At 40.6% G+C, this 20,290-nt stretch overlaps 1 protein-coding gene across 4 annotated transcripts in view; it reads right to left on the bottom strand.

Moving 5' to 3' along the window:
* Positions 1-2,254: 2,254 nt before the first annotated feature.
* PLEKHB2 (pleckstrin homology domain containing B2) overlaps positions 2,255-20,290 on the bottom strand; it is a 66,872-nt gene continuing 48,836 nt past the window's right edge. For 3 of the 4 annotated variants that reach the window (XM_037850273.1, XM_037850274.1, XM_037850276.1), the window contains 2 exons: positions 15,149-15,257; positions 2,255-5,180 (listed from right to left, as the gene is read on the bottom strand). In XM_037850273.1, coding sequence (XP_037706201.1) covers positions 5,044-5,180; positions 15,149-15,257 — 246 coding nt within the window. In that variant the 3' untranslated portion in view covers positions 2,255-5,043. The remainder of the gene's footprint in view (positions 5,181-15,148; positions 15,258-20,290) is intronic. The other variant, XM_037850275.1, reaches the window with a different exon arrangement.

Here is a 20,290-nt window from a genome sequence, read left to right as displayed (position 1 = left end):
TCCTCAGCAAAGCTACTCTGCGATGCAAAGTCAATACTGTCCAGGGCGTTTCTGAATCCGAATGTCCAATGGGGAAAAAAAAGGTTAAAAATTTTTTAAAAATTGAATACTTTTGTGCTTCAAAAGACTTCATCAAGAAAAGGCACCGTACTCAATGGGAGAAAATATTTGGAATGTACATATCCAATAAGTGTTTAATATCCAGGATACATAGAGATCCTACAACTCAATGATAAAAAGACAACCCAATTTAAAAATGGGCAAAAGTCATGAATAGGTATTTTTCCAAAGAGGATATACAAATGGCTAAAAAGCATATGAAAATATGTTCAGTATCACTAGCTATTAGGGATATGCAAATCAAAACTACCGTGATGATTTGAGGCTGTGTGTACCCCAGAAAAGATCATGTTCTTTTAATCCATCCCTATGGTTACAGACCTATTGTGGATGGGACCCTTTGATTAGGTTGAGTTGAGATGTAACCACTTCATTCAAGGTGGATCTTAATCCTCTTACTGGAGTTCTTCATAAGAGGATAAAGGACATACAGAAAAGAGAGAATCACACAGGGAAGTAAGAGAGCTAGAGAAGCTGAGAGAGGAAGCTACTAAAGCCAGAAGCTGAAAGCATGGAAACCCGGGACAGGACCAGCAGATGTCACCTTGTGCCTTGCTATCTAACAGAGGAGCCCAAGCTTCCTGGTAGCCGGTCTTTGGAAAGAAGGGATCGACCTTTTGATGCCTTAATTTATACATTTTCATGGCCTTAGAACTGTCAACTTATAAATTAACACAAGCCATTACTTTGTAAAAGCCAATTGTAAAAGCCAGTCCATTTCTGGTACATTGCATTTTGTCAGCTTTAGCAAACCAAAATAACTACAGTGAGATATGATTTCACACCTACTAGAATGGCCACTATTTAAAAAACAAAAATAAAAAAACAACTGAAAGTGTTGGAGAGGATGAGGATGTGGAGAAACAGGACAACTTATTCAGGGCTCATGGGAATGCAGAATGGTGCAGCTGCTGCGGAAGACACTTTGGCAATTCCTCAGTAAGCTAAGAATAGAATTGCCATTTGATCTGGCAATCTTGCTACTAGATATATACTCAGAAGAACTGAAAGCAGGGATGCAGACATTTGTACACTGATGTTCACAGTGGTATTATTTACAATTGCCAAAGATGGAAACAATCCAAGGGTCCGTGAGGTGATGAATGGATGGACAAAATGTAGAATATACATATACTGGAATATAATGCAGCTGTAAGAAGAAATGAAGTCATGATACATGTAGACTACATGGATGAAACTTGAGGACATTATGTTGTGTGAAATAAGCCAGACACAAAATATACTGTATGACCTTACTAATATGAACTAAATATAACTAGCAAACTCATGGTATTAATGTCTAGAATATAGGTCACCAGAAGACAGAATGAGGGCAGAGAATGGGGAGCAGATGCTTATTTCTGTAGAATATGTAATAAGGTTGATTGCAAATGTTTGGCAATGGATAGAGGTGATAGTAGCACATTATAGTGAGTGTAATTAACAGTGATGATATGTGTGATTGTGGTTGAATGGGAAAGTTTAGGATTGTGTATGTCACTAGAAGGAAAACCAAAGGATGAAACATGGGGCTGTATAACACTAGTGAACCCTCTTCAGGGTGAAAATGTTCTAAATTGATTGTGGTAATGAAAAATGCGCAACTCTGTGAATATACTAGAAGACATTAATTATATACTTTAGATGATTTTATGGTATGTGAATTTATCTCAATAAAACTGCTTAAAAAAGTTAACTAGGAAACTTTTTCATTTGGATTTTTTAAATATACATCTTTCTATCTAAAGATTAAAAAAATACATCACAAGAGAAAATAGAAAAAAAAAAACATTCTGCTAAGTGAAAGAAACCAGACATAAAATACTATCTATTATATGATTCCATTTATATAAAAAGTAAATGTAAATATATCTATAGAGACAATTAGATTAGTGGTTATGTAGGGCTGGTGAAGAATAGAGGGATTGAAAGATGACTTCTAAGGGGTATAGGGTTTTGCTTTCTGGAGTAATGAAAATGTTCTAAAATTGATTGTTGGTGATGAGTGCACAAATGTGTGATTATACAGGAAGCCAGTGATTGTACATTTTGGATGGATTGTATAGTATATGAATATATCTCAACAAAACTGCTTTAAAATATTAAAAGAAGACAATTGGAGCCACAATGAAGATGCTTTAAGGTTAACAATCATTTAATGTATTAACATTTTCACTTACAAATGTACAATTTGCATATACAGGGAAAAAAATAGGCTCTGTGGTCATAACAGAATACTAGACACAGAGAAGCAATCAAAAAAAAAAAGATAAATTCTGGGGGAAAAAAAATGGAACTGCATTCCATGTTTGCATATCCATGAAATAGGGAAGGAAAAAGAATGATTGTACAGAATCACAATTGATGTAGAAAATAAAGATGAGTCATTTTGTCTCAACTGGGGAACTTCTTATGATAGCTATCTTGGCCCTGGACAGTCTATAAAGTTCCAGCCTGTGTCATGGGTGCTGATCTGAGAGACAGCCATAGGTATCCCCTCTTCTCTTTCATCTCTAATACCCTGACATTAATTTAAGGAATTAAAAGATCAGAACTAAAAAAAAAGAAAAAAAAATCAGATCAGCATATGTCAAATATCAATGGCCAACTTCTTCCAGGCACAGATCATTATTTAAAAGTACACATGGTAGCAACATGCTTACTCAAACCCAAACAAGAAGTTCCTTCCAACTCACTCATATCTTGACTTAGGATTGCCTAAGTGAAGCACTGTAAACTAAGGAAGTCACTGAAGAATCGATTTTATCAGAAGACTGGCATTTAAGTTGAGGCCAGAAAAAGGAAATATCTGAACCCATCCACTATACCCATTATACATTCCACACTGGGTCAAATCACTAGTGACAGTGTATTCCCAGGCTCAGCTGTGATTGCCTAACGGGCTGGCCATACTGGGACTGGAGAGGGGGCACACACATGCACTTCAGCACACAGCTCTCCATGGAGTTCCGGGGAGCTTGTTTGCTTCAGTAGAGCATTTCAGTGATGTCACTCAATGGTTGGGATTCACAGTAATTCTCACCCAGTTAGTAACTTCAAGTTCAAAACTAAGACCCCACAGCAACATTAACAACTGTTTCCAACATTGTAGGTAAAGCCTACAACTTAAACAATAATTACAATCTGAACAAAGCCACTCTCATCACATACGAAAACCCACACCACATCTGGCAATTTCCCACAATGTCAAATATCCAGAGATAACAGTTAAGTATCCTTCCTTTCAGTTCAAAACAGACCCTCCAGTGTCAACAAGCTTGTGAATATTGGCTAGGAAGCCAGAGCTGTGGTCCCTGCTAAGTTCACTGGCTGTCTGGTTTCATATGGAGTTCTATTTAAGTTTGCTTCAGACATGGAGCTGGTTGACCAGTTTAAAAAAAAACAAACAAACAAACAAAAAACACAACATGCAACTGGTCAGGCAAAGTAAAAACAAAGTTTGTGCTCCCTGCAGTATGTGTTATGGAAAATAAGGCCCTGTAGAGGGTGGGGCAGGGGTCTTCACTGTGCTAAACTGTCTTTGTAGGCAACACTTTAAAAAGCATGCAGCACAGGAAACTAGAATAATTAGGAGCTTTAAAAATTAACAAAGATTAATAAATAACCGAAAGACAGACTGTGGGCTCACCAGAACTTCACACACGGTTGGAGCTCAAAATGAAACATATTAAGCGTCTCTATCACCTTTGGGTCAGGAATAAAGACAATGCTGGCAAGGTATCCGAGGCTCAGAGTTCTGGTCAGGCTGCATGAGATCCTGAGAGGCGGCATGTGTCCCTGGGTGAGATCTACCTCAGAGCCCTCCCACTGTGCTGCTGCCAGGCGCCAAAGGCAAGCCCCACGTGCTCGGCACGGTGTCCACAGCACTCGCGCTCAGCCGTGTGTTCACACTCTACAAACGCCATCCTCTACATGGAGCCACCGCAGAAAGGGATGGTGCTGAAAGAGTGACACTGCCACAACTCTCCTTCCACTTTCCTTGTCACTCTTTTAAGCACACTTTCTCAACAAGTAGAAAAATAAGCTCTAAGTAGGCTTAGACAGCAATAAAAACACCCAAGAGCAGTCACTAAAAACATACACTCTCTCTGAATGAAGTCAAATCTACCTCCATACACTTGTTTATTTGTTTTTCTTTTACCTTCCTCAGGTTTTAAAGGATAAAGCCCTAAAATTTTAAGGCTCAAATCAATTCCCAATCTGGGATGTTTTCTAAAGAACACCATCAAAAATAAAACACAAGTAAGAACGAAATGATGAGAATAGGAGGTGTAGGGTTAGTCAGATTTTTGAAACATCATTAAAGGGGGTAACCTGACTCCAAAACTGAACCCCCTCACCCTGGAGCAGCCTTGGCTGGGATCTGCAGAGCTCTAGTGGCAGGTCAGCACACCACACGCTGCCTCAGGAAAGCACCGAGAAACCATGGGCAGCTTACCAGCCTACAACTCCTAAAGGAACATGCAGACAGTTCTGGTCTAGGTTTTGAAAGTTTCAAGTTAAACCAAAAGAAACTGCAGCTTTTCTTGCCACAATCACTTATTCATTCATCACTGTATTACTAGCATAACACTAAAATGAATTATCCCTTAAGAGCTACATATAACTCTTATAAAAAGTTGCTTTTCAAAACAGGTAAGAACAGGTAAGGAGTTCCAAACTAAGAATTCCATGAGGAAACCCTTGGAATGAGTAAGCACCCCAGTAAATTCATTTCAAACAGCCCATTTCAAACTCTTCTCTGTGGTACTTCTATGGATTAATTATAATTATGATGTCACTATTTTCAAAAGAACTATTACAACTATTATTAAAAACATTTATCACAAACAGAAATGCCCTGCAAATTATAGCATTGCACAGAGGGTATATCAGAAGCTATGCATGTAAGGGTCTCGAGGACTAGAAGACCCAGAACAGAGACCCTAAGGCCATGCCAGTGGCCGCTCCAGCCAGCATGCCCAGGGCTAGGTCACTGTCGCTGTCTCGGTAACGCTCACGGATGATGACTTGATTGGCAGGCTGCTGTCCATAAAGTCCTGAAACAGAAGGAAAACAAGAGACCACTGAGGAGCAGTTTGTGAAGTCCAGCACTCGCCGACAAAGATAGTTCACTGACTGTGGACACTCAGATGCTGGAATATCCTGATTTCCTTACAGGAAGCCATAATTTACTCCTTCCCCTAGGGCCCTGCTGGGCTAAACTTATCTTCCTCTGGAGAGATGGCAGGGTGACTGCAGTGAGTCCTCCCCAGCTCTCCTCCGCCCAGGCTATGGACCCTGCACTTGGCCTGGTGAGGGGACACTTCCATTTCTGAGACCACACAAAATCAAAATCCTCAGCTTCCCAAGGCCCAAAGTCCTTAATGCTGCAAAGAGAAGAATCCTAATGAAGCTGCAAACTCCAGCCTCGATTCCACTCCACCCCCCGCCTCCCACCCCCCAGCACATTAGGATACCAGGTTGATGGGAGATATACAGAGCCTGCAGACAATGGCAGAGTCCAGAATTACCATTAGAAGCATGACAATGATAAACCCATTTAAAAGCTAATTCATTACTCAGTATTCATGCAAACCAATTTTTAAATTAAACCTCAAATCTGCTAATATAACTTGCTCTTCATTTGTAATCACTATTTGCCTTTATGGGGAGAAGATGAATATTTATGCTAGAGGAAAGCTCCTAAAAAAGCAAATTTTAAATAAATGTAATATTTAATTTGCATGCCTGAAGTTCATACTTATCAAGGAAAGATTCTTACATAAATAACAGCTGGAAATGCATAAAATTTATCCCATGTTTCACAGCTATATTGTCTGGCAGCTGATTAGCTTGCAAATCACTCACAGATCAATAGCATTAACTTTCCTCCTTTACCTCCTATTTCTTTGTCAGTTCAACCCTAGGAGATCTAGAAACCAATCCAATAGTAATGTGTCTACATAACTGAAGAACAGAAGTGAAACCAACAGTGATCACAAAGGCTCACATCTGTAAGTGCCGGCCATCTATGCACTTACAGCATTACATGCACTTATGAGGACTGACTCACTTAAGCCTCACACAACCTTCCCAATAATCCTCACAGCATCATTATCCCCACTTTACAGATGGGCACCCTGAAGAGCAGAGGGAAGGCCTATGGCTGGTTAAGGACACTGTGGACACTCAAACCCAGGAACTCTGGTCCAGAGTCTGCTCATAACCAACAATGCCTCAAATACCTGGAGGATGTTGGGGGTGGGGCAGGAATCACAGCCGCAAAGTACAGAATGAGACCATTATAAATCGAAGGGGTGATGAAGTACAGGTATCAGCAGTAGAGGCCAGTGATTTTTATGCAATGTTTCAATTTAAAAACATTCACTTTCACTGCCTTGAAATATAAAAATTTCCAGTAAGGCAACTCCAAATAGCAAAATGGAATACAGTAGAACTTGTGAGCTGGTGTAATTAAAAGTCCCTCACTGCAGGGTTGGTTGGGTCCCTTTCGTGCATCTCCTGTTTATCTCTGCTCCTGTTAACTAAGCCCTTGCCAAAGTCAGCTGGGGATGTTTCCAAGTAGTACTTATTATAATCACCTAAATAATGAAGTATTACATGAATGCTCATAATATGAATGCAAAAAAGGCAGGTGTTTCTGTGATGACTAAACTAGAAACTTTGGGCAAGACTAAATAAAGACAGGTCACTTTTACAAATTACTATCAGATCAGGGAATTGAGAAAACTAAATGGTGGTAGTGGTGGGCTCACAAAATCTAGGAGTCTGTTCTTGTTCTTAAATTCTCACCCCACTTCCAAGAAACCTACCCTGGAAACTGCCGTGCAAGGATGCATCATGAGTATGGACTCTGCAAGACAGATGGAGGACACCAAGCAAAGGAGCCCGTTCAAAGCAAAGACCTCGACCCCTCAGACAGCTGAAGGCATGTCCATTTCCATGCAGAAATTAAAACAGGGGCCTCAAGGTATATATACAGCATTTTTTGTATTTCCTAAATTGCCTGACAAACCACTGGTCCCAATCACAGAAAAGAAAAGGGTTTTAACCAACTTCACACATGAGGAGTATGCCAGTTTGGACGTAGTATGTACCCCAAAACACCATGTTCTTTGATGCAATCTTGTGGAGGCAAATGTATTAGTGTTGATTAGATTGGAATTCTTTGATTGAGTGTTTCAAAGGAGATGTGACTCCATCAACTGTCAGTGAAACATTTGATTGGATAATTTCCATGGAGGAGTTACCCCACCCATTCAGGGTGGGTGTTAACTGGATCACTGGAGTACTTTAAAAAGAGCCACATAGGCCAAGACAGAGAGCAGCTGTGAGTGACATTGAGGAGAGCAACTATAAGTGACATTTTGAAGAGCAGCTGCAGCTAAGAGAGGACAAAATGCCCCAAGAGCAACATTCTGGAGAATGCCATTTTGAAACAGAACATGAGAGCAAGCAGACACCAGCCATGAGCCTTCCAAGCTAACAGAGGTTTTCCAGACACCAATGGCCAACATTCAGTGAAGATACCCCCTTTACCTTGGACACTTTATGGCCTTAAGACTGTAACTTTGTAACCAAATAAACCCCCTTTATAAAAGCCAATCCATTTCTGGTATTTTGCATAACAGGCAGCAATAGCAAACCAGAACAAGGAGTTCTCAAGAAAAGGGAGAAGAGATACCATCCAGTACCAGATAAGGAGGAACCCTTATCTGGGTGTGCAACAGGCAGGAGACAGTGACACGGGAAGGAGGATATCATAAAGCTGGCAGTGGTGTCTCAGGAAGGCTGAACACCACCTGGTTGTCAGCACGGCACTGCATGAGCTACTACCACCCTCACAGCCCCTCTGCAGCAAGCCCACTTCCCACCAGTCACCACCCTGAGGCTGGACCACCACTCTCCCAGTCCCTCCACAGCATGTACTCCAAGGTGTTTCCCCTGAGAATGCTACATATTTTCTTAGAGGAATCACAGAAATTCCCTTAACAACCACTTCTGCAATACTTCCGCTCTTCCATACAATAAGAAAACCTGTGATCCCTCCAATCTATAGACTGGGTGGCTGAATAAGATACTGGCTCTCATGATTTGGTAAGACTAGGGCTTAAACATCTACCACCAAGGAGGAAGAAGATGGTGGAACAGAGAGGAGTGGAAACTAGTTAGTCCCCCTGGGACAACTAATAAACAACCAGGAACAACTAGCAAATAATCTGGAATAACTGTTAGGGGACAAATGTGACAGTCCACACATTATATAACAACCTGGATTCGGAGGAATGCCCAAGATCACGGAATAAAATCTGTGAGTAAAAACTGCAGACCCGCTGAGAGAGCCTCCTCCAGCCTCCCCCTCCCCCCCACCACAGCAGCCCCAACTGCAAAGCCTCGCTGTGCTAGAGAGCAGCACTCTCTGAACAAGCAAATATACCTCAGCCCAGATCCAGATGAGGTTTTAATTAACAAATGTTGACTGCTCAATACAAGCTACAAATCCCCAACAAGCAGACAGAGGCTTTTGGTGGCGACTGATCTTGGAGAGCCGGAGGACCTCTCTGGGAGGGAGAGGGAGCCCAGAGGACCAGGTGCTATCTCTGGCCAATGGGTGAAACTGAGGGTGGCCACAGACTGACCCTGAATGGGGGCTTTCTGTCCTTTTTTCAGCTCAGTGGAGAAAGCCTCAGCCATTTTCAGTTCCCAGCACTCTGACCCAGATGAGGGTGGAGACAGCAGAGTCAGAGAGACTATTCAAATGCAAATGATATCTCCCTAGGGGGTGTACCTTATCTAAGAGGAAAGAGGTGCTGCCAAGCTCTACTACCTGCCTTCCATTCAGAACCAGACCCCAGAGCCTGGGGGAAAACAACCACGGGCCACACCTTACACCAGTCTGGAGTGACAGGCTGTCAGGCACCACCTGCTAGGCAGGAAAGCACAGTGGCTTGAGGCCTCACAGGTTGTGTCAATCTTCTAAGACACACCCTCAGGGAAACTGGATACTATTGCCTCCTTCTAAGACCTGAGCCTGTTCTGCTCTGGGAAAACCTGATTGGGGTAACCAAGGAAACAAGATGCCTAGACAATAGAAAACTACAACTTACACTAAGAAAAACGAAGTTATGGCCCAAAGGAACAAACGTACACTTCAACTGAGATACAGGAATTTAAACAACTAATGCTAAATCAATTCAAAAAGTTTAGGGAAGATATGGCAAAAGAGATGAAGCGTATAATGAAAACACTGGGTGTACACAGGGTAGAAATCGAAAGTTCAAAAAAACAACTGGCAGAATCTATGCAAATGAAAGGCACAACACAAGAGATCAAAGACACACTGGAGACATACAACAGCAGATCTCAAGACACAGAAGAAAACACCCAGGAACTGGAGAACAAGACACCTGAAAGCCTGCACACGAACAGATAGGGAAAAAAATGGAAAAATATGAGCAACAGCTCAAGGAACTGAATGACAATATGAAACACACGAATGTAGATGTCATGGTTGTCCCAGAAGAAGAAGAAAAGAGAAAGGGGGCAGAAGCTATAATACAGGAAATAATCAATGAAAATTTCCCATCTCTTATGAAACACATAAAATTACAGATCCAAGAAGCGCAGTGTACCCCAAACAGAATAGATCTGAATAGACCTATGCCAAGACACTTAATAATCAGATATCAAATGTCAAAGACAAAGAGAGAATCCTGAAAACAGCAAGAGAAAAGCGATCCATCACATACAAAGGAAGCTTGATAACACTAGGTGTGGATTTCTCAATAGAAACCACGGAAACAAGAAGGAAGTGGGGTGATGTATTTAAGATACTGAAAGAGAAAAACCACCAACCAAGAACCCTTATCTGGCAAAACTGTCCTTCAAATATGAGGGAGAGCTTAAAATATTCTCTGACAAACAGAGTTTGTGAACAAGATATCTGCTCTACAGGAAACACTAAAAGGAGCACTACAGACAGAAAGGAAAAGACAGGAGTGAGAGGTTTGGAACACAATTTTGGGAAATAGTAGCACAGCAATGTAAGTACACTGAACAAAGACAACTGTGAGTATGGTTGAAAGAGGAAGGTTAGGAGCATGTGGGACACCTGAAGGAAAGAGGAAACATAAACACTGGGACTGTATAACTCAGTGAAACCTAGGGTGCTCAACGATTGTGAAAAAATGAAAAAATATGTTTTTACATGAGGGAGAACAAAGGATTGTCAACCTTGCAAGGTGTTAAAAATGGGTGGTACTGGGGGGAAAATACAATCAATGAAAACTAGAGACTACAATTAAGAGAAACATTGTATTATGCTTCCTTTAATGTAACAAAGGTAATATAGCAAAGCTAAATGTATATGGGGGGGAGTGTAGGGGAGGGGTATGGGACTCCTGGCATTGGTGATGTTGTCTGACTCTTTATTCTACTTTAGCTTAATGCTATCTTTCCTTTTGTTGCTTCTTAGCTGTCATGTTTTTTTTTTTTTCCTCCTTTTTTCTTTTTCTTTTGTTGCTCTACCTTCTTTGACTCTTCCTCCTTCTTTGTGGAAGAAATGGAGATGTCCTTATATAGACAGTGGTGATGGTGGTGAATACATAAATACTTGACTATACAGGGAACCATCGATTGTTTACTTAGGACGGAAAGTATGGTGTGTGAACAAAACCATCTTTAAAAAAATGGGTTGATGTAGAAACCCTGAGAGCACTACATTCAGTGAAATAAGACACATAAGGAGAAATTTTGCAGGGTCTCACTGATATGAACTAATTATAATATGTAAACTCATAAACATGAAATATAAGTTACCAGGATATAGAACAGGATATGGGGAGCGGTTACTTATTATGAGCAGAATGTTCAACAAAGGTGAACTTAAGTGTTTGGAAATGGACAGAGGTGATGCAGCATGTTGTGAGAATAACCAACAGTGCTGAATGGTCTGTGAATGTGGTGGAAAGGGTAAGGTCAGAGTCACAGGTGTCACCAGAAGGAAAGGTGAGGTTAAAAGAGGGGAATGTATAGAACAATGAATTTTATGGCGGACAATGTCCCTGATTAACTGTACAAATATTAGAAATCTCTCTCATGAAGTAGAACAAATGTATGACACTATAACTGGAAGTTAATAACAGAGGGGCATATAGGAAAAAATATATACCTATTGCAAATTATATACAACAGCTAGTAGTATTTTAACATTCTTTCATCAACAGTAACAAACGTACTATACCAATATGATGAATCAATAATGGAGGGGGGGTGGTTAGGGGTATGGGAGGATTTGAGTTTCCTTTTTTTGTCTTTATTTCTTTTCTGGAGTAATGAAAATGTTCTAAAAATTGGAAAAAAAAATTGTGGTGATGGATTCACAGCTGTATGATGGTACCGTGGGCAAAGGATTATACACTTTGGATCTTTGGATAATTGTAAGGTATGTGAACAATCTCAATTAAAAAAATAAAAAAAATTAAAATAAATGCACAACAACAAAATCTACCACTAATATCAAGACTCCAACAGATAAAGGGGTAAAGGGAAATAAAATTAGTAAACAAGTATACAGAAAATGTTTATCCTTGCCAAGTAATCATAGGAATGGAACTAAAAGCAACTTTATGATTCCACTTTAGACCTAATGAAACCATCAAACTTTCAGAGCATAACAACAGGCAATCTGTATGAGATTACAGAAAAACCAGCTTATCAGTAACTGCTAGTGGCATTATAAACCGGCAAAACTGTTCTGGGAATGAACTTCGTAAAATGGTATCAAGACTTGTAATACTGACAGAAGAAATAATATAATGTCTGGGATATCCCTCAAAATAATCCAGAGGGGAGAGGAGGTGGAGGCACACATGAAAGATTAGCCATGATCTGGCAACTGGTGAAGCTGGTGTCGGGCACTTGAGAGTTCATTATCCTATCTACTCTACCTTGTATGTCTGAAAACTTTTACAGGGTTTTTTAATGGTCTCAAGAGAAACAAATATGCTTATGATCTTTGATGTATTAATTTAACATATAGAAATGTATTTTAAGACATGTTCAATAGAAAAAAAAAATTAACTGAAGATGCTCAAGGCAATACATATATAAAAGCAAAACATGAACAAAAAAAATAAAAGGAAAAGTGTAAACAACCAGTAATGGAAGGTTTACCTAATTATGTGTCACCCAATGTAATATGCAAACACTAAAACTACCATAGAACTCTGGACAAGATATATAATAAAAAATCAGAATAGAAATAAAAAAAGCATTGTAAAATTGCAAGGATGAAAATAATTCAAAACAAAAATAGTTGTGTTAAGATCACAGGATGAAGGACAAATATTTTAACTTTTCAGCATTGTTATTTTATTGCTTTTCAACTTGACACGAGAAAAGGCAAGCAAGACAGAGTCCTCCAAAGCCCGTGCTAGTTAGATAAATTTACTTCAGATTGCAAAAACAGATGAGTATAATGAGCTTTCCCTGTTTCTCCTCAAGACACTCTCCCTTGCATGAGGTGCTGAAGTAACCACTGATAACCACAAGGACAGCCATCCAACTGTGTGACTTGGGGATGGCCAATGCCACAGGTCCTGTGGCACCTCCTTGGCCTCTCTGTGGCACTGATGTTAGATTCTTCTTCTACTGTTTCTGTGTTAAGATACTTGGCAAGTTTTACTCATAGCTCTTGGACAACTCCTCCTCCTCCCAGTCCTCCCCAAATGCCTAATCTCTCAATGTGCTTTGCGCCTCTTCACTTTACCCCCCAGAGCTGTCTGGCCCAGTCTACCCATCAGCTTTTTCTACATGCACCAACTGGATATGCTCACTGAGACCTGCCCCCTGACTTCAGTGAGCTCCCCAGGGTCTGGCATGTGGCCTGGCTCTTCAACCAGCCCTTGCTGTGTCCTGCCCCAGGACCAGCCTTCTCCCACCCCTCCACCCTGCACACATCCCCTTGCCCAGGAGCACCAGGACTTGATGTGAACTGCACAGTCCTAGTTACTCATACCTGCGCCATGTGAATCAACGTAAGGCCCTTGCAGGCCTCTACTTCACTTGTGAAATAAAAAGATTACCTCAGGAGTGGTCATTTTCACAGCATGCTACCAGAAGGAAAAAGCCAGAGAAAAGTTACCCCTTTTCCCTGAAAATGAGCCTTTTATTTTTTATAATACAAGTCCCTGTGAGAACAAATTCTCTTCTTGGGTACTAATCTGCACACAGTGGTGGTGACATTTTAAAGACCAAGCAGAACTTAGCTTTGTAAAATGAGGTGAAAATACAAAATGATTATTAAAAAAAAAGAATGATTTGTGGTTGATTATCAGAAAACTTAGCTTCCTTAACCTTAGGTTGAGAAAAAACTTCTTAACAAGATAAAGCATGGGACTTTATAACAAGGTGAACCCTGTTGTTGACGATGGACTGGGGTTAACAGTACAAGTATAAGAATGTTCTTTCATGAATGTAAGACACTAATATCAAGTTGTTAATAATAGGGTGGTATAAGGGAAAAAAATATACCCAGTGTAAACTATGGACTATAGTTAGTAATATGTTAATATTTTTTCATCAACTATAACAAAGGTACTACATTAAATGCAAGTGTCAACAAAAGTGGGGTATATGGGAACATTATATTCTTTATATGACTTTTCTGTAAACCTACAACTTCTCTAATTGCAAAACAATGAAAGTTTAAAAAAAAACAAAACAATATACTAAGTGAAAGAAACAAGACACAAAGTGCTATATATTGCATGATTCCATTTACATAAAATGTAAATATAAATAAATCTCTAGGGACAGAATTAGATTAGTGGTTATGTAAGTATGGGGCAGAACAGAGGGACTGAGAGGAGTATGGTAGTGCAAACGTTCTAAAATTGATCATGGTAATGAATGCACAAATACGTGATGATACTGTGAGCCACTAATTGTATACACTGGATGGATTGCATGATGTGTGAATATATCTCAATAAAACTGCATTATAAAAATAGATTAAAAAAACAGATGCCTGCTATTTGTAGAAATTTAATTCTTCACTGTTATAACAATATAAAAATAGATTTGGAGAGATATAATAAAACATGGCCCATAAGATGAGCTTGCCTCCAAGACTTAAAACAATTAAAGCCTGGTACATTAATACTACAAGTTAAATCCATACACTTAATAAACCTCACAATAAGACTGATACTATATAATTGCCATGGGGGTCTTTGTGTCTCACATCCAAAAAAAAATATTTAAAAAGATGAAACAATTAAAAACAAGGTTCTAAACTATAATATAAATGTGATATTACTTATATGATAAACAAAAACACAAAAAAAAAATTACTGAGGACCTCACTAAAAAAAAAACCTCTTAATTAAAAATTTAAATTATCAAGTTCTAGAGGTAGGCTCCTGCTACACTTTGAGTTTAGATTGGGTAACAGTTCATAAAAACTACAAAATAACATGCAAATAATTAATCACTTAAACGTAAGTTATAAAGACATCACATCTTATAAAATTAATGTATGACAAAAAACATTTTACATTACTAATCAAAAATTTAACCTTTCACCACTGGTATGATATCTTTAATGGTTATTCCCCCAAGAAAATATTCTAATAAATTTTTAAATTAAAAAAACAAAACAAAAACAAAAATAAACAAAAAATGTAAACATAAATAAATCTTTAGTGACAGAATTAGATTAGTGATTATGTAGGGATGGGGCAGAAGAGAAGGATTGAGAGGTGACTGCTAAGGGGTATGGGATTTTTCTTTTTCGGAGTAATGAAAATGTTCCAAAATTCATGGTGGTAACAAATGCACAACTCTGTGAATGTAATGAAAGACACAGAATGTACACTTCAGATGGATTGTGTGGTATATAAAGATATCTCAATAAACCTGCTTTAAAAAAATAAACCCAGTAAGGGCCTCACAGGATTAGGCTCCAAACGAAGAGAAGGGGGTGGGAGGTGGCAGGAGATACCTGTGTATGGGTACTGGTAGGGCACGGCGTAGGCCTGCCCATTGGCAGCGTAGACAACTTGCGCTCCTGGTGGGTAGGGGCTCCCGTACGGTCCATAGCCATATGCCTGCTAAAGAGAAACACGCCCTTTAGAAACACAAGCTAGACATGCCTGGTCACGTAAAATTGGCTCACCAAGTTGCAGTCAATAAATTTAACAGTTGATTGAAAAAAAGAAAGAACATGAAACAGTGCAGTTATGCCTTGTTTTTCGTTATTTCATTTGTTTTAAGGGTTCAAAATAAATTCTACAGTTGGGAATCTACTTTCAGACTGTAAAATGAAGAAGTTAGAGAAGTACAACTGGATTTGAAAGAGATCTGGACTCCACTTCAGCTGACTTGACCATCAGCAAGTCACCCACCAAACTACTCTGAGCCTTGTATATTCATCTGTAAAATGATGAGATTGGACCAGGTGGTAAATGAGATTTTTCCAAAGCCACAGCTCTCCAGGTAAAGCAGCCTGGCAGCCGACCCTCCGCAGCCCAAATTCAGGCCCGCCTCCACTGACTGGATGAATGCCATGAGGTGCCAGAACACACTGAGATAAAAGGTCCAGCTTCCCAAGGAGCTTACAGCCAAGAGGGAGAAGACGTGTACAATTATAATTTCCTGTCCCATGAGACAAGTATGCTTGGGAGAAGAGGGAGCTGCAGCCAGACAAAGACGTGTATATAAAAGCAGGAACCAGGACTTCCATTTCTGGGAAATGGAGTAGACATCCTTTCCCTTATACTTTCAGTACTTTTCCTGCTAAGTACAATGAAAGAACATGGACATTGTATCTAACAGAAACATCGGATTACTCTAAAAGGTGGAAAGAACTGGCTTAGGGACCTTAGGACCCAAGGAATGACATGACAATGTGTTCCCAGGTTTTCCTTTTGCCTCACATATCCCAAACTGAAGAAGGTGACCACCTAAAAAAGCCAGCAGTACAGATGAAAAAGGCACAAGAAAAGCCTGCTTTCTCTACCCAAAGATCCAGGAAAGGGGCAGCCTAACAATGCAGAGAACATTTAGACAATTACTGTCCCAATTTCAGCCAAACACCACAGAAAGAAACCATGGCCCCATGTCCACCCCTCCTCAGCAACGGCTGAGTGGGGAGCTTGGACCTCCATCTGCAGCAGGCTGTAGCAAGGCATCCCAACTCCTGAGTACCCAGTGGATACTCAGAAGGCTGGGTAGGGAGCTGAGAATTTCTTCCTTGCCAGGTGGAAACAAAATCCCCTGCCCTTCTCCCCAGTATTAGTGGAGACTATGTGGGGAGCCTGACTTGCCCCTGACTCAGAAAGAACCAGGTACTCTTCTCACTCCTCAGCAGGCTGGTGTCGGAGGGCACATAGGAGAGAGCGAGGCTATGAACATCAGTCAGCAATAACAAAGCCACACTGCACACTGTCAGTGGAAACCACATGGGGCCAGAATCCCATTGCTGTCCAGCAGGCAAGGTACCCCTCCCTCTGCCCACTAGGGTAGTGCCAGCAAAGGCCCAGTGGAGAGTTGGGACTTCTATGACAGCAGTAACCATGGTATCAGTGGAGGCTATGTGGGGAGCAGTCATGAGGCACCGCTCCCCTTCCCACACAGGATGGTGCAGCAGAGACCTGGGGGAGAGCCTGAACTCTCCCCCTCCCAATGGTAACTAGGAACCCTGCCCCACCAGGTGTCAACGGAGACAGAGTAGAGAACCTGGACTTTCACCCCACCTGGCAGTGTCCTTCACAGTGGTGTCAGGAAGAGGCCTGCTACAACACAAGATTTAAATAAGATCTGAAGTCTTAAATGCCTAAAATGTCCAGGTTTTGATTAAAAATCACTCATCACCCAAGAACCAGAAAGAGGGAGAGTCTGGGTCTGAGACGGCTGGTGGCAGCGGTGGTGACTGGAATAACTTTTCAAAGGAAAAGATACTTTGCGTCTGTTCTCTCCACTAGAAATGGCCAATCAAGCTGGATTTAGCCACAGTTTGCTGACCCCTGTGTTAAATTATCCTGACCCAAGTATTTCACTAAATGCATGAAAGATGTTTACAAATTCATTGCAGAGGAGAACCTAAGATGGAGGCTAGGTGAGACAGGGCAAAAAAACACCTCCATGAAAAATACTAGATAAAAACCAGAAAGTGACCCAGAACACCAGTTTCAGTGATGCACCAGCTGGACAGGGTCTGCTAAAACCACAGGGAATGTGTACTTGGTGAAACCGGGAGTCTGCACTCTGAAACAAGTGAGTAAGCCAGCTGAAAGCCCCACGGCCGCACTGCAGTGCGGGGAAACCAGGGGTTGGCGTTTGGAGATGGACTAGTTCTTTTTGAAAAAAACAAACAAAAAAACCCAGGAGGGGCTGCAGTTACACAGTGAGAACCGCACAGGAAAGCACGGCAGGAGTGGGCTGTGCCAACCTCTCGGTGTCTGGCGTGGAGGATAGACCGCTGCTTATTCCCTCAGGGCCAGGGGGGCAGAGGGGAGAGCCAAAAAGAGAAAAAAACTGCACTGCTCACAGCCGGCTCCCTGGCGGGCTGGAGACACTCCTGCCCAGGACCATACCCACAGCCCAGAGCCATGAAGCTGGGAAGGCGGAGCTGTGCGAAAAGTGGGGGCGGGTTGAGATGCCCCATTCAGCCATCTTTGCATCAGGCTGAGAGCACCCCTGCATGGCCCGGCAGCCCGGGGCTTCCCTTGAGGGACAGCGCGCACCTGTGATGTAGCACAGCCTTCCCTCAGCAGAGGTCCTGGAAGATCACAGCTGAGAAGGGGGGCCGCTCAGAAATCCCAGGGATGCTATGCCAATGCCAGCGACTTGTGGGTCAGCAGCAGAGAAAATCTGGGGTAAAACTGAAGTGAAGCCTTAGACTTTTGCAACAGCCTTGAATCTCAGGGAACACCTGGGAGGTTTGATTATTAAAGCTACCCTGCCTCCCTAACCACCCAGACACACGCCCCACAAGTTGTATTTTTTACAACTTGAAAGAACCCTATCAAGCAAAGCAAATGCCAAGAGGCCAAAAACAACAGAAAATCTTAAAGCATATCATAAAACCAGATGATATGGAGAACCCAATCCCAAACACCCAAATCAAAGTATCAGAAGAGACACAGTACTTGGCACAGTTAATCAAAGCACTACAATCAAAGAACGAAAACATGGCACAGAATATAAAGGACAGGAAGAAGAACATGGCACGGGATATAAAGGACATGAAGAAGACCCTAGAAGAGCATAAAAAAGAAATTGGAAGAGTAAATAAAAAAATAGAAGATCTTATGGAAATAAAAGAAACTGTTGGCCAAATTAAAAAGACTCCGGATACTCATAATACAAGATTAGAGGAAGTTGAACAACAACTCAGCGTCCTAGAGGACCACAAAACAGAAAATGAAAGAACAAAAGAAAGAATGGAGAAAAAAATCGAAAAAATCAAAATGGATCTCAGGGATACGACAGATAAAATAAAACGTCCAAATTTAAGACTCATTGGTGTCCCAGAAGGGGAAGAGAAGGGTAAAGCTCTAGAAAGAGTATTCAAAGAAATTGTTGGGGAAAACTTCCCAAACCTTCTACACAATATAAATACACAAAGCATAAATGCCCAGCGAACTCCAAACAGAATAAATCCAAATAAACCCACTCTAAGACATATTCTGATCAGACTCTCAAATACTGAAGAGAAGGAGCAAGTTCTGAAAGCAGCAAGAGAAAAGCAATTCACCACATACAAAGGAAACAACATTAAGACTAAGTAGTGACTACTCAGCAGCCACCATGGAGGTGAGAAGGCAGTGGCATGACATATTTAAAATTCTGAGAGAGAAAAATTTCCAACCAAGAATACTTTATCCAGCAAAACTCTCTTTCAAATTTGAGGGAGAGCTTAAATTTTTCAGACAAACAAATGCTAAGAGAGTTTGCCAATAAAAGACCTGCCCTACTTCAGATACTAAAGGGAGCCCTACTGACAGAGAAACAAAGGAGAGAGAGATACAGAGAATTTTAACAGATATATATAGAACCTTACATCCCAAATCACCAGGACACTCATTTTTCTCTAATAATCATGGATCTTTCTCCAGAATATACCATATGCTGGGACATAAAACAAGCTTCAATAAATAAAAAAAAAAAAAAAACACAATTGAATATATTCAAAGCACATTCTCTGACCACAATGGAATACAAATAGAAGTCACTAATTTTTTATTTGTAACTCCACTATTTACTTCCTACATGATATAAAATAAACAAACTCTAATGACAAATCAGTGGTTTTGGACTCAATGTAAAATATGTAATTTTTGACAAGCACTATATAAAGGTGGGGGAATGGAGGAGTATAGGAACATAGTTTATGTGTCCTATTGAAGTTAAGTTGATATCAAAGAAAAACAAGATTGTTATGGATTTAAGAGGTTAAATTTAAGCCCCACAGTAAAAACAAAGAAATTATCAGAGAATATGACCATAGAGATGAAAAGTAGAGTATGGGTTATGAGAAGTGGGGGAAGGGGCAATGGGGAGTTAAGAAATGAGTGTAGGGTTGCGGTTTGAGGTGAAGGGAAATTTCTAGTAATGGAAGGTGGGAAGGTGATAGCATTACAACATATTACAACATTCTAAATGTGATTAATCCCACTAATGGAATGCTAGGGAGGGGGTGGAATGGGAAGATTTAGGCTGTATATATGTTTCCACAATCGAAAAAAAAAAAAAAAAAAAAAAGACAGTCTAAATAGATGACAATTGAATGCCAAGGATGATCTTGGATGGGATCTGAGGATGGAGGACAGGAGGCTCAAAGGGACACAGTTGAGACATAAGAAAAAAAAAAACGGAAATACAGAATGCAAGCTTTGTATCAATGTTGAATTTCTTGAACTTCTTAGCTGCGCCTAATGGGATTGCATAAAAGAATGTTCTTGTTCATGGGAATTGTATATGTGAATTATAGTGTTTGTTCAAGGATGTGTGCAGCTTGCTCTCAAATGTTCAGAAGACAGCAATAGATGATGGCTGATAGGGAGGGAGTGAGGCAGGGAAAGAAAGAAATGGTAGTGTGACAGAACGTTTAAGCTGGTGATCGGGGTATTGGGAGAGGGGG

This window comes from Choloepus didactylus, chromosome 9 (genome assembly GCF_015220235.1).
Source record: "Choloepus didactylus isolate mChoDid1 chromosome 9, mChoDid1.pri, whole genome shotgun sequence".
NCBI classification, from domain to species: domain Eukaryota; kingdom Metazoa; phylum Chordata; class Mammalia; order Pilosa; family Megalonychidae; genus Choloepus; species Choloepus didactylus.
The sequence above is the reverse complement of the archived record's forward strand: the minus strand, read 5'-3'. Positions and strand labels throughout refer to the sequence as shown.